The 15,114-nt window shown below is 38.2% G+C and overlaps 1 protein-coding gene across 3 annotated transcripts in view; it reads right to left on the bottom strand.

Moving 5' to 3' along the window:
• Positions 1 to 15,114, bottom strand: part of GXYLT2 (glucoside xylosyltransferase 2) — a 70,976-nt gene that overhangs the window by 32,605 nt on the left and 23,257 nt on the right. For all 3 annotated transcript variants that reach the window (XR_008999234.1, XM_036878153.2, XM_057507319.1), the window contains exon 3: positions 9,876 to 10,007. Coding sequence is in view for 2 of the 3 variants with exons in the window: in XM_036878153.2 (XP_036734048.1) it covers positions 9,876 to 10,007 (132 nt within the window). In the remaining variant the exon portion in view is untranslated. The remainder of the gene's footprint in view (positions 1 to 9,875; positions 10,008 to 15,114) is intronic.

Raw genomic sequence — 15,114 nt, forward strand, 5'->3', positions numbered from 1 at the left:
ATTAAGGTCTGTTTCTGGAGTTTTACCTTGTTCTTTTCTTTGGAACATATTCCTCTGTTTCTTCCTTTTCCTTGACTGTGTGTTGGTTTCTGTGCATTTAAGAAAACAGCCATCTCTCCCAGTATTGAGAGTAGTCTGTACAGGAGATGAACTTTTTAATCAGCCTACCCCAGGCTCTAGGCTGTCTCTCAAACTTTTTTGATTATCCATGTTGCCATCTTTGTTCACGGTGGCTCCTAGTAGATGAGGGTGTGCCCAAAACATCATTTCAATGTGAGCAACATGAGTATTTTCTCATTTGTGCAATATGTAGGAGGCACTTAGCTACTTTCCGGGTTTCTTTCAGAAGGAATTGCTCCACCTGTAGCTGTAGATTTGGTGTTTCCAAATAAGGAGGTGAATTCAGGAGGCTCTTGTGTTGGCATCTGGACTGAAACCCTGCAGTTCAAGCTAATCTGCCTGATGCTGTGAGTCTTTTTCATCTAATGTGATAATCTTTTGGTGGGTTTCCTCATTCTGGGAACTTACTTCTTCTTGTTCTGGGATATTCTCTTATACTAATTTCACTGTTGATTTCCTACTCTTTATGTTCTGTTTTCTCTTCCCAGAGTGACTACTGTTCAGATGTTGGATCTGTCCTCTAACTTTCTGATCATTTCATTGTTATTCTCCATCTCATTGGTTTGTATTGTTTTTACTCTACTTTCAGAACATTTCCTCAACTTTCTTTTTTTTAATTGAAGTGTCATTGATATATAATCTTGTACTGGTCTCAAGTATACAATACAGTGGTTCAACAGTTCCCATATTATTAAACCCTCACCACCAGTTGTCAACATAGGAAGACATTACAGAATCATTGGCTATATTCTCCATGTGTACTACCATCCCTGTGACCAACTTATATTATGATTGAGAATTTTTGTGCCCTTTTATCCCCCTCACCCTCTCCCCTCCACACCCCAGCCCTTCCTCCATGGTAACCACCAGTCACTTCTCAGTGTCAATGGATTAGTTTACAATATTTTTCATTTTCTTTTGTTTTGTTTTTATATTCCACAAGTAAGTGAAATTATATGGAATTTGTCTCCTCCTGGCTTATTTCACTGAGCATAATACCCTCTAGGTCCATCCATGCTGTTACAATCCTCAGCTTTTTTTTGCAGTTCTTCGACTGAGTTGTTCATTTCTGTTACATTTTTGATTTATAATAGTTTTCATTTTATCCTGTGTTTCACTTTTTATAGAATCCAATGCTTCTTACCTATAAACGTTGAGACCTCAGACCCTTTTCTCCCACATAGTTCTCAGAACTTTGCAAGGTAAATTATGACTGAAGTGGAGACTGAAGGACACTGACATCAAAGGATTCCCCATTCAGGTGGGCCAGCAGGAGCATCCTACACTAAAGCACACAGCTGACAATTCCCCACCAGGTACAGCTCTTAAATATTAATGGAGATCATATTGATTGATGTTAATTGTGGTGGTTTTATAGATGTCTTTCATTAGGTTAAGTTCCCTTATATTCCTAGTTTATTGCATGTTTTTATCATGAAAGGGTATTATATCCAACATTTTGTCAATTTTTTTCCTGCATCTGTTGAGATGATCATTGTTTATTGTTCTTCATTCTATTAATACTATATCACTTTACTTGACTTTTAGATGTTAAACCAACTTTGATTTCCTGGGATAAATCCCACTTGGAAATACATAATAGGAGCTAATCCTTTTCTGAGTTGCTGGATTCTATTTGTATTTGTTGAGGATTATTCCATCTACATTCATGAATAGTTGGTCTGTAGTGTTCTTTGATGTCAGTCTCTGGTTTTGGTATCAGGTTGATACCTGCATTAATAGAATCAGTTGGGAAATGTTCTCTTCTGTTTTTCAAAAAAGAGATTAGGAAGAATTGGTATTAATTTTTGTTAAAATTCACCAATGAAGCCATCTAGTCCTGAGCTTTTCTTTGTGGGCTTTAAAAAAATTTACTAAGTCAAATCTGTCCATTTCATTTATCTAACTTATTAGCATATAGTTATTTATAGTATGGTCTTACAGTTCTTTTTATAACTAATTTGGTAGTCGTATCGCCTCTTTGATTCCTGATTTTAGTAATTTGAATCCTTTTTTTCCTCTTAGTCTAGCTACGGGTTTATCAATTTTGTTGATTTTTTCAGAGAATCGACTAAGTTTTGTTATCTTCTATTATTTTTCTAGTCTCTATTTCATTATTTTTTTTTTTTTTTTTTTTTTGTAATACAGATTATATTTTTTTTTTTTTTTTTTTTTTTTTTTTAGATAATTATTTTTTATTGAAGGGTAGTTGACACACAGTATTACATTACATTAGTTTCAGGTGTACAACACAGTGATTCAACATTTATATACATGATAATTCTAAGTACCAGCTATCACCATACCAAGTTGTTACAATATTTTGACTATATTCCTTATGCTATACATTACATCCCGGTTGCTTATTTATTTTACAATTGGAAGTGTGTACTTTTTCTTGGTTGTTGTTGTTAGGGCATCTCTCATTTTTATTGATCAAATGGTTGTTAACAACAATAAAATTCTGTATAGGGGAGTCAATGCTCAATGCACAATCATTAATCCACCCCAACTATTTCATTATTTTTTACTCTTATCTTTAGTATTTCCTTCCTTCTGTTTACTTGGATTTAGTTTCTTTACCTTTTTGAAGAGTCTTAAGGTAGAAGGTAAGTTATGGTTTGAAATCTATTTCATTTGCAATGAAGCAGTTTACAACTATCAGTTTCAATCTAAGTCCTGCCTTAGCTGCCTCCTGGATGTGTTGGTATGTTGTAACCTTCATTTTAATCCATTCCTGTGTAATTTCTTCTTTGGCCTATTGGTTATTTAGAAGGATGTCGTTTAATTTCTATATATTTGTGAACTTCTCAAATTCCTTTCTTTTACTGACTTCTGATTTCATTTCATGTGGTCAGAAAACACACTCTGCATGATTCCACTCCTTTGAAGTTTATTGAGGCTTCTTTATTTATGGCCTAACATATGGTCTATCCTAGAAAATGTTCTATAAGTTGAATTTATGTCTGCCATTTTCCTTTTTGTTTTCGATATGTCTCATGTCTTTTTTTGTTCTTCTAGTCTTCCTTTACAGCTTTCTTTTGCAATGACTGAATATTTTCTAAAGTATCATATTCTTTTACTGGATTCTTCTACCATATTCTTTGAGATATGTCCTCAGAGACTGTTCTAGGGCTTCCCATGTACATCTCATCAGAATACATTTCAGATTTGTATTAACTCCACTGACATATACAAATGTTAGTCCTATAGCTCTCTCCTTCATCTTCATATTATGCCATCATTGTTGCACAGATTACAGCCACCCATATTACCAACCCAATAATATATGATTATAATCGCTACTTCATATGACCTAATGTGCTTCAAGGAAGGTGAGAGGAAGGAGAACAAGTATATATTTACAGAATTTGTTGTTTACCATCATATAGACCATTTCTGGTTTTCTTCACTTGTTCTTGTGGATTCAAGTTACTACCTGGCATCATTTTCTTATTCCATACCACTTTCTCCACTACGACCTCCTTTGTGCTATTATTGTTAAATAAATTACATTTCTATGTTATAGGCCTAGCAATATTGGTTATATACATATTGTTTTATACAATTTTTAAAAATCAGTTAAGCAAACAAAGAATAAGAAATATTCATTTGTAATGTCTTCTGCATAATAGCCTGCACTGCTGCCCCCTTTTTTTTTCAAATGTGATTTTGAATTACTGTCAGGTCACTTGCTTTCCGCCAGAAAAACTTCCTTCAGCATTGCTTATAAGGTGGTTTTGGTAGCAATTCTCAGTTTTTGTTTACTTGGCAATGACTTTATTTCACCTTCATTTTTAAAATGGTTTTGCTGGATATAATATTTTTGGATGATAGTCCCCTACCTCCCCAACCTTCGGCACTTCAAATATGTCATCCCATGACTTTCTAACGGAAGGTCAGCTGTTAATCTTACTGGAGCACCCTTGTATAAGACAAGTTGTTTTTCTCTTGCTGCTTTTAAGACTTTGTCTTTTTCATTTAGGATTTCTATTATGATTTATCTATATGCAGATCTCTCTGAGAGATCTCTTATCTTACTTGAAGTTCTTTGAACTTTGACAGGTAGATTGTTGCTCATCGAGTTTGCAAGTTTTCAACCATTATTTCTTCAAATATTTTTTCTATTCCTTTCTCCTCTCCTCTCTTGGTGCTCCCTCCCACAGTGTATATGCTGGTGTGCCTGATGATGTTTCACCTTTCTCTGCCTCTGTTCACTTTTATTCATCATTTTCCTTCTGTTCTTCAGATTGCATAATCTTTATTGATTTATCTTCAAGTTATAGATTCTTTCTACTTTAAGTTCAAATCTGCTATGAGCCTCTCTAATGATTTTTCAATTTCAGTTATTGAAACTTTCAACTCCAGTACTTCCATTGGGCTCTAAAAAAAAAAATCATCACTTTTCTCTCTTTATAGATATTCTTGATTTTATAAGACATTGTGCTCATATTTTATTTTACTTAACTATAGTTTCTTTTTGTTCCTTGAACATATTTACAATGGCTGCTTTGAAGTCTTTTTCCCACTAAATCTGACAACAGGGTCCTCACACAGGCAGTTTCTGTTCCACGAGTGAGTCACATTTTCCTGTTCCTTTGCATGATTCATAACATTTTCTTTGAAAAAAGTTAGATCATATATTTCTCATGTTGATGTGTTGTAGCATGATAATATATTTTAGGAGGTTCTAGATAATATACTGTGGTAATTCTGGATACTAGTTACCCCCCCAAAACCTACAGAGCTTGTTGATGCTGCTTGCTTATTTATGGGTATAGTATCTTGATTGGATGATTGTAGTGAAGTCCATTTCACCCACTGTTTGAAGCCTGTGATGTTCCTCAGTGTGGGCAGCCTTGGGCATGTGTACAGTCACCCTGGTATGACGGTGGTTTTATTAGAGTTCTCTTCGACATTTTCTCTAAACTTTCTGTTTAAGTTGTCCACTTCTGCTGGTATTACACCCAGCTATTAGCCACCACTAATTTCCAGCTGATTGCTTTATTGTTTTTGACAATGGCATGAGGCATAAATTGTTCCTAGTTAGATCTATTTGAGGCCCCCTGTGGGGATAGGTTTTGAAGCCAGTCTTCGAAACTTTGTGCTGACACCAGGAAGGCACACTTTTTTTCTGTCTCTCTCCCTGTTTCTCCCTTGCAAGCTAACTGGCCTAACGTTTAGCTTGCTGCTCTCATGAAGCTACCAGCTTCCTCTTAACTAAGGGAGCCTCTGAATCCTTGGCCACACTTGCCTGGAACTTAAGCTCCTCAACACATAGCTGGCAGAGATGACAAATGCTGATGACTTGCCTCTCCCAAGGAAATACCATATCCCTCAACTGGAAGCTGAGGAGAAAAGAATCCCTGTGTTCTTGATGAAACTGATGGAGTTGAATTTCTGTCATGCTGAGCTGGAAGGGGGAAGGGAGGGAGAAGGTTGTGGTTCAAATGTCACAGAATCTCACTATTTTTTTTTACCAAGTTTTAGTAGATTTCCTTGACTAACAAATCTGTTTCTTCATTTGCTTCAACCCTTAGACACTTTCCAAAGACTCCAGATGGTTGATTGAAAAATAATTTCCACCAGCGATGCTCGTTTTCCTGGGGAGCCATTCCACAGAGCAGCTCATGCCCCCATGTAGGAAGCGGCCCCCCTACCATGCTCTTTTTTCTGTTGCAGTAACTAAGCTCTAGAATTTGGGTCTCAGGCTGCTTCAAGCAATCTTTATGCTCATGGAGTGAGACTTGCAAGGGACTGAGGGAGAGACAGTCGGAGCCTAGATGACACTGGGGGCCCCTGGATATAGCCATGCTTGGGATCAGCCCTATCATCTGGACTTCACAGTCAGATAAGCCAATACATTTCCTTCTTTGCTTAGCTAGTTGGAGTTGAATTTCTCTCACATGTAACCAAGAGTTGTAACTCATCCTGAATGTCAAACCTTTAATAATTTGGTAGTAAACGATAGGTCCTGTGGAAAGCTTGTTCAATAAAATTGGTGACTAGGGTCATTTTCCTGTGATCTTTTTGGTAGCTAATCTCATCCTGAAATTTATGGCATTTTGGTGCTTAATGAAATATGTGGACATGATTTATGGTGATTCCAATTGATATTCCTCTTAGTAAGGATTTTTAATAGAGTCCTACAGGTTTGTCAATGTTTGGTGATATCCAAAGGGTTGGTTTCAAGAAAACCTCAATGTTCATTTCTACAATATCAATAATAATATAGAGGCCTGGCCTAAATTATAAAAAGATCTAATTAGCCACATAAGCCCCCTTTTTCCATAGCCTACAGCTAATTCATTGGAGTATCTCTGATAAGTAAACAGTTTTGCAAATATTGGAACCAGTCACAGACCGCTCTAACAAACTATAGGTGGAGAAGGGGAATATTTGTTGCTCATCACGTGATATAGAAAATGTAGGTAGACTAATTTCTGTGGTTATTTGGCATCATACTTCTTTGAAATATTAAAGAAGGGGATAAGTTTGTTAGAAACAGAATCAGAAAACTCTCAGGATGAATTTACAGATTAAGGTTGTAAACAATTTCATCCTGCCTCTCTTGACAATATTCTTCCCTAACTACTTCTAATATGGACACTCATGGCAAGTGTTGGGCACAAGAAAGACATCAGACATTATTATAAACTTGGAACTTATTAAAACTTGGTTTTAGGAGAATTTCTCCCTGGGTGAGGCCTGGAAAGTGACTTAACCTCCCTCACATTTCCATATGGGGTGCCACTTGCCAATGAAGTCTTCAAGATTCTGCAATCCAGTGATCTCTGTCATGTTTTAAAAATCTTCAGGCTCTCCAGGGGACCACAGTTATTGAGGAGACGGGTTTTTGAAATCAAAGAGGCATATGTATAACAAAGTTATAGATCCATTATAAAATCTTACTAATTCCAATTAAACAGTGGAAAGGTGATAATGAAGTCATGAAATTCAACTATTCTTCATGAGTACAAGCCTTCTGGAAAAAGGGAAAAGTCCTCCAGGATCCATTTTAATGAACAGATTTGATTTATTTGTAAGTGGCATATTGTTTTAAATACTTTAGCTTCTGAATTACCTGGAAGCGGTTGCATCTCAGAGAGCTTAATCAAGCCATCTGCAGTTTCTTTTGTAGTAATAATGGCCCTGCTTTTAGGACCATTATTCACAGAAATAGAAAAGTAAATACCAACTAATTTTTAAGACTTCATAAATCATGAGTTTATGGGATCTGAATTCCACTAATTATACTTGAGAATCTAACAGGCTTGAGCTACATGAACTTGTGCTCTGATATTAATTATTCTGACAGTAAAATCTTATGTGAGAAAGGATTTCCTCTATGGGTTTAGGGCAGACGACACCCTTTTTGATTATGTGGTTTTCGGTCAATTGCCCAACCACCTGCTAGAGTGTTAGCTTTTTTGAATCTCTCTGTCTTCTCTGTGTTGCCCTAGCAGCACACTTCATTTGGTTTTATAGAGACGAATTCCAAGGAAAACATCCCCTAGACTTTATTTCAAGTTATCCTGAGGATCAATACATCTCAGTGATGCCCCAAAAATGCCATGTTCATAATCTGCTGTTATAATATATAACTCAGGAAAGGTAAATGTCCTGTCAACCACAATCTTTATTATTATTTAAGGAAGTCTAGTTTCCATTATCAAAAGCAGATAAGGAATGCCAGCACCCATTTGTCATTCAAAATGAAACACTTACTTAGCTGGGAATGATTGAAAACCATCATGTTGGTGGGGTTGTTTTTATAACAACAGTGGTGAATAAAATAAAGTCACAATTCAAGGACAGAGAAAATTCAGAGGTGGTTCCACTGGGTTGCTAATATTTTTTGGATAGATTAGAGAGGCAATTTTCCAACAGTAACTTTGGCTTTCTAATACCTTTTCCCCCTAAAGCAGAGACAAAAAAACAGAAATCTGACATTTTTTTCTCATCTGAAATGGTAATTCGTTTTTATATCACCAACCTAGAGATTTTAGTTCCCATTTGAGGTAGTCTTTTCTTACCCTATTTTTATGCAATTAACCCCTTCTCAACATGTACAAAGGGCTGTGACACGTGAAAAATAGGTCATTTAATGAGTGAGCGAGCTTGAGCAGCAGCTCTGCGCCAATAGTACACCAGGCTTTGTTCTTACAGGTTCTGTTCTGTGCAGGAAATGTTAAATTTGCCACTTGCCATTTAGGGTTGCAGACCAACAGATGGTAAGACTTCCCTGTGTGCCTGTCTCCCAGGCACCTCAAAATCAAAATATCACCCAAATTACACTCCTCCCACCTTAACAAAATTAGTTTTCCTCCCATCTTTTCTATCTCTTAATAGCACCACCATCCATTTAGTGAGTTGAACCACAAGAAATTGCCTTCTTGTAGGTCACAGAGAGCTGAATGTTGGTGATTTCAAACAGATCACCCTGGGTAGTCATTCAGTTCAGAAACCTGGGTGAAATCCTTATTCCCCTTATTCCGTGGGTGAACCTCACTCCACTTCAGTTCTTATAACCAGCCACCCATGAGGACTGATAAATTCTGTTTCTCAGGCAGGTTCTGAATCCACCCTGCAAGGCAACCAGCAGAGCCCAAGTCATCCGTGATCACTCGGTAATTCCACTGTCCACACAGAAGCCAGGTCAGGCCATCTCACTCCCACAGTACAAATCAATCAACAACTTCTCATTGCCCTTAACACAGAGACCAAGGCCAACATGGCTTACAGAGGCTGCAAGCTCCCACCCCTGCTGACCTCTTCAATCCCATCTCCATCTATTTTCTAGTTATTGTACTTTCTTTTATTTTTCTCAAATACACTCCTTCCCAACTCAAGAGTTTTTTGTACGTACTGCTCCATCTGCCTGGAACCCTCTTCTCTCTCTTTACCCCTGAGACCCTTATCACTCAGGGATCCCAACTTCTCCTTTGTTCATGTCTCAGCATAAATGCCATGCTTCAGAAGAACTTTCTATGACCCCTCCCAGCCCCTCGCAGGAGGTCATGCTACACACGTCCATGAGACTCTGTTCTCCACCTCCTCACGGATCATACTTCTAATTCCCTGTACGAGGTGCTGCTAGACCCAGACTCCAAGGGGGCAAGACCACAGCTGCCATGCTGGGCCATCACTAAGCTGCCATCACTAAGCCAAGGCCTACCACCCAGTGGACATTCAGTGTAAGTTTGCTGAAAGCACGAATCCCTTATGGATGTCAAGGTTGCAATTCACAATTCAAGGTTGCCATCTTTGCTTCATGATAGTCCAGTTTTAATACATCCTCAGTGATTTTTCTATTTAAAAAGGAGACAAAAATATTCAATCAAAAAACTCACAACTGAAAGGCTGAACCAGAACTCTGGACCTTTTTCTGAATTATCCCAGCATGGTTACATCTGGTAGTAATTACTGTTATAAGACAAATGATAATAATCAAAGCTAACATTTATTGAGGGCCAACTATGGGCCAAGCCTACGGAGGGAAATGAGGCTTAGGAGAAGTGGGGATTTACTAAGGTTTGCACAGCTGGCAAATGGTGGAACCACAATCACAGATGCTTTGGAAAAGACAGTTTCTAGAACACAGGGTCCCTGACCCTATCCCCTGAAGACTGAGAGCCTCAACCACAGAATCTGAGAAACACACTGTCAGTTATAAGTAAAATATCTCTAAGCATAAGCCAGTTGATTTTACCATGTTTCCAGGAGCAATTCTCGTTAAAAGCAGGCATTCCTACCGGAAGAAAGAGTCTCTGGGCAGCGCAGGGTTTGAATAATTTCTTCCATTCCTGAGGGTTTCCAGCTGAAAATGTGATGGGATAGATTCTGTGCTCAAACTTCTTTGTATATGAGTCAGGCCACTGTCGTAACTGAAAAACATGGGAGACACAGGAGGGTGATTAGCCCCCAGATAAACGGAAAACACCAAAAGCTTCCCAACAGTCAAATGGAAATCATTCAGGCAACGTACATAGAAAGTCTAACTTCACCACCACTACTGCTCGGTGGATGAAAGACCATTGCTAGGATTTAAAAAACAGCATCCAGAATTGCACAAGATTATTTGGAGATTGGCACATAAGCACTGCAAGGGGAGTATAGATTTGAACATACTTCTAAGAAGGTAATTTGTAATTTGGTAAGAATAAACCTCAAAAGATTGAGGAACAACAACTTTCAATGCAAGCTAGTTTGTGATTTAAAAAAAACTTGGGAACAAACTAAATGCTCAATTATAAGGAATTGGGACAATTAATTAGGATAGAACTATGAAACAGAGTATTCAGAAATAAAGTAGGTTTTTATGCATAGACATGGAAAAACGGTTATGACATATAGTTAGGTTTTAGAAAAGGCAAAATGCACAAAAAACCCTTATAATATGGTTCTATTTTAAAGGGGAAAAATATATGCATATATATTTTATATGTAGATGAAAATCTGGACAGATATGCCCCACATTGTTAAAAGTGGGCACCTGTGGAGGAGAGGGTGATGATGGTTGCACTTCCCAGGTTTATATTTCTACATCCTTTAGAAGTTTTACAAGTGAGTATATGTTACTTTCTTTGCATATATTAATTTTTTAACAAAATTATTTTAATAAATAGACTTTATTTATTTATTTTGGTATCATTAATCTACAATTACATGAGGAACATTATGTTTACTAGACTCCCCCCATCACCAAGTTCCCCCCACATACCCCATTACAGTCACTGTCCATCAGCGTAGTAAGATGCTGTAGAATCACTACCTGTCCTCTCTGTGCTGTACAGCCTTCCCCCCCAATTTATGCCCCCACCAAATTTTGCATGCTAATCGTGATGCCCCCTTTCTCCCCCCGCCTTTATCCCTCCCTTCCCACCCATCCTCCCCAGTCCCTTTCCCTTTGCTAACTGTTAGTCCATTCTTGGGTTCTGTGAGTCTGCTGTTGTTTTGCTTCTTCAGTTTTTCCTTTGTTCTTAAACTCCACAGATGAGTGAAATCATTTGGTACTTGTCTTTCTCTGCCTGGCTTATTTCACTGAGCATAATACCCTCTAGCTCCATCCATGTTGTTGCAAATGGTAGGATTTGTTTTCTTCTTATGGCTGAATATGATTGTGTATATGTACCACATCTTCTTTATCCATTCATCTACTGATGGAACTTAGGTTGCTTCCATTTCTTGGCTATTGTAAATAGTGCCGCGATAAGCATAGGGGTGCATATGTCTTTTTCAAACTGGGCTGCTGCATTCTTAGGGTAAATTCCTAGGAGTGGAATTCCTGGATCAAATGGTATTTCTATTTTGAGTTTTTTGAGGAATCTCCATACTGCTTTCCACAATGGTTGAACTAATTTACATTCCCACCAGCAGTGTAGGACGATTCCCCTTTCTCAACATCCTCACCAACATTTGTTGTTGTTTGTCTTTTGGATGGTGGCGATCTTACTGGTGTGAGGTGATACCTCATTGTGGTTTTAATTTGCATTTCTCTGATGACTAGTGATGTGGAGCATCTTTTCATGTGCCTGTTGGCCATCTGAATTTCTTCTTTGGAAAACTGTCTGTTCAGTTCCTCTGGTCATTTTTTGATTGGATTATTTGCTTTTTGTTTGTTGAGGTGCATGTGCTCTTTATATATTTTGGATGTCAACCCTTTATCGGATCTGTCATTTATGAATATATTCTCCCATACTGTAGGATGCCTTTTTGTTCTATTGGTGGTGTGTCCTTTGCTGTACAGAAGCTTTTCAGTTTGATGTAGTCCCAGCTGTTCATTTTGCTTTTGTTTCCCTTGCCTGGGAAGATAGGTTCATGAAGAAGTCGCTCATGTTTATGTCCAAGAGATTTTTGCCTATGTTTTTTTCTAAGAGTTTTATGTTTCATGGCTTACATTCAGGTCTTTGATCCATTTTGAATTTACTTTTGTGTTTGGGGTTAGATAATGATCCAGTTTCATTCTCTAACATGTAGCTGTCCAGTTTTGCCAACACCAGCTGTTGAAGAGGCTGCATTTCCCCATTGTATGTCCATGGCTCCTTTATTGTATATTAATTGACCGTATATGTTTGGGTTAATATCTGGACTCTCTATTTGGTTCCACTAGTCTGTGGGTTTGTTCTTGTGCCAGTACCAAATTGTCTTGATTACTGTGGCTTTGTAGTAGAGCTTAAAGTTGGGAAGCAAGATGCCCCCTGCTTTATTCTTCCTTCTCAGGATTGCTTTAGCTATTCGGGGTCTTTTGGGGTTCCATAGACTTTATTTTTTTAGAGCATTTTTATGATTATAGAAAAATTGAGCAGGAAGCACAGGGTTCCCTTATTTCCTCTCCCTCCCCTCCCCCCCACAGGTTCCCCTATTATTAACATCTTGCTTTAGTTGTTACGTGTGATACAAGTGACGAACCAGTAGCAGTGCGTGAGTAAGTGAAGTCCACAGTTTATATCAGGGTTCATTCTGTGTTGGACAGCTCTGTGGGTTTTAGCAAATGCTCAGTGTCATGTATCCCCCATTAAAATATCATGCAGAATAGTTTCATTCCCTAAAAAGCCCTTCTGTTCCACCTGTTCATCCCTTTCTCCTTCCCTCCCCAGGATCTCTTGCAACTACTGATTTCTTTACTATCTTAGTTTTGTTTTTCCAGAATGTGATATAGTTGGAATTGCACAGTATTTGACCTTTTCAGATTGGCTTCTTCCACTCAGCAATATGCAGTTAAGTTCCCTCTGTGTCTTTTTGTGGATTGATGGCTTGTTTACTTTTTTATCACTGAGTAATATTCCACTGTATGCATATACCACAGTGTGTTTAGCCATTTACCTATAGAAGGACATCTTGGCTGCTTCCAGTTTTGGGTGATTATGAATAAAGCTGCTATACACATTCATGGGCAGGTTTTTGTGTGGACGGTTTTTCATTTCATTTGGATAAAGGAGTGCGATTGCTGAGCTGTACAGTCAGCCTACATTTAGCTAAGAAATTGCCAAACTGCCTTCTAAAGCAGCTGCACCATTCTGCATTCCCACTAGTAACGCAAGAGACTTCCTATCCTTCCTCATCCTCATCAGCATTATGGGTGGTCAGTGTTGTGGATTGTGGCCATTCTAAAAGGCCTGCAGTGGTACCCCACTGTTGCTTTAATTTGCAAGTCATTTCCCTAATGACATAGTAGGTTGAACATCCTTTCATATGCTTAGCTACCATCTGTGTATCTTCTTAACTTTTTGAGTTAATGCCTTCCCATTGCTACAAAAATTCTACTTCTAAGAATTTATTCAAGGAAAAAGTCCAAAAGCGAACACACACTTATTGCAGGGCTGTTTATCACAGTGTTGTTTGTAATAATGAAAAATGGAACCAAACTAAATAAGAGATTGATTAAATAGGCTCTGGGGCATGTTGACATAACAGAATACTACATAGCCAGTGTTGTAAAAGGAAGGTTGACAAACTATGGCAGTGCAAGGGCCAAATGCAGCTGGCTACAAAAAGCACACAAGCCAAGAATGATTAGACACTGTCAAATAGTTGGAAAATAAAAAATAAAAACAAGAGTAATATTTTGTAACATGAAATCTAAAATCACATGAAATTTAATTTTGTGTCCATAAATAAAAGGTTTATTAGAGCACAGCCACACCCATTTGTTTACACATTTCCATGACTATTCTTAAACAGCACAGCTGAGTAGCCGTGAGGCCATACAGCCTGCAAAGCCTAAAGTAGTTACTATCTGGTCATTCACAGAAAAAGTTGGCCAACCCCTGTTTCAGGAGAAATTCAGTAATATGTCAGTGATAAAAAAGAGAATATAGGATATGATCCCATGTCTGATGTCCACATGAAAAGCAAAAGAATTTAAGTAGATATACCAAAATTGTTGCTCTGAGCATTAGTTGGATGGTTGCTTTTTTTTATCTACTGATGACTTTATGACTGTTTTTTTTTTTTACAGTGTACATATACTGCTTACATAATCACATGAAAGTTTTTGAAGAAACTTACTATTCAGAACACTTCAAATTTGCAATTTTGAGACAGATGGGAGAGAAATCTCAGGGTGAGAAAGAGTAGGAATGACAGTCAAAGTATTTACAAAATCCAAACCCACACCAGGCACAAATACTCTGTAAAATTGACTGGCCAGTCAAACAGACGCTGGGCATAGATACCCAGTGCAACAGTTCTGACAATCAGAATGCACACGGGGCACAAATAGCCAGTATAATTGTGCCACAGCACGACAGCCCACATAAGCCCTGGAAGGAGAACAGGAAGGTTCTGTGTATTGTTTTCCTTGACCTTTTGATCTTTGGTATCCTATCTTCTAGAACAGTTTATGTGCCTTTGCCAATCTATGTCTTTTAGCTGGAATGTTCAGTCTATTTACATTTCTTACTATGAATATATTTGAAAAATATACTGACTCCAGCCACTGGAAGATCCTGTTGACACTTCTGACAGAGCCACAATGCACAAAGGATGCTGCTGCCCCACTGGGCCCACCTATCATGAGAGTGGGCTGGTGGCCATCCCCTCTTCTGTGTCCCACTTTAACTTGAGTCTGAATCTGGGACAAGAGCACAGATTAGCCAAACCTAAAGCAAATGTTTGCTTCCAAGATGCCTGGAAAGGCTGGGAAATCAACCGGCTGGCGTTTCCTGTTTGTATGTTGAGAGATGACAAAAATAACTGAAACTTTAAGATGTTACGTATCTACAATGTAGATGGTAAATACCACCAGACATATTGTACTTCTGCAGCTTAAAAATAAAAATGTCCACTTAAATAGAGAGAATTTACCCATAGAAATCATCTTGGCAATTGGCATTTTTGTGTGTTTTGTCTTTACCCTGGGGCATATGGCCCTGAGCTTCCCCGGAAGTTATCACAAGAAACTCTGGACATTCTCACAATGCGGCGGTGTTGGGACTGACAGCCTTGGGAAGGCTGGAACCACCTGCTCTTCTTCCCCAGCACCTCCTAGGG

This window comes from Manis pentadactyla, chromosome 1 (assembly GCF_030020395.1).
Source record: "Manis pentadactyla isolate mManPen7 chromosome 1, mManPen7.hap1, whole genome shotgun sequence".
In the NCBI taxonomy this organism is placed as follows: Eukaryota; Metazoa; Chordata; class Mammalia; order Pholidota; family Manidae; genus Manis; species Manis pentadactyla.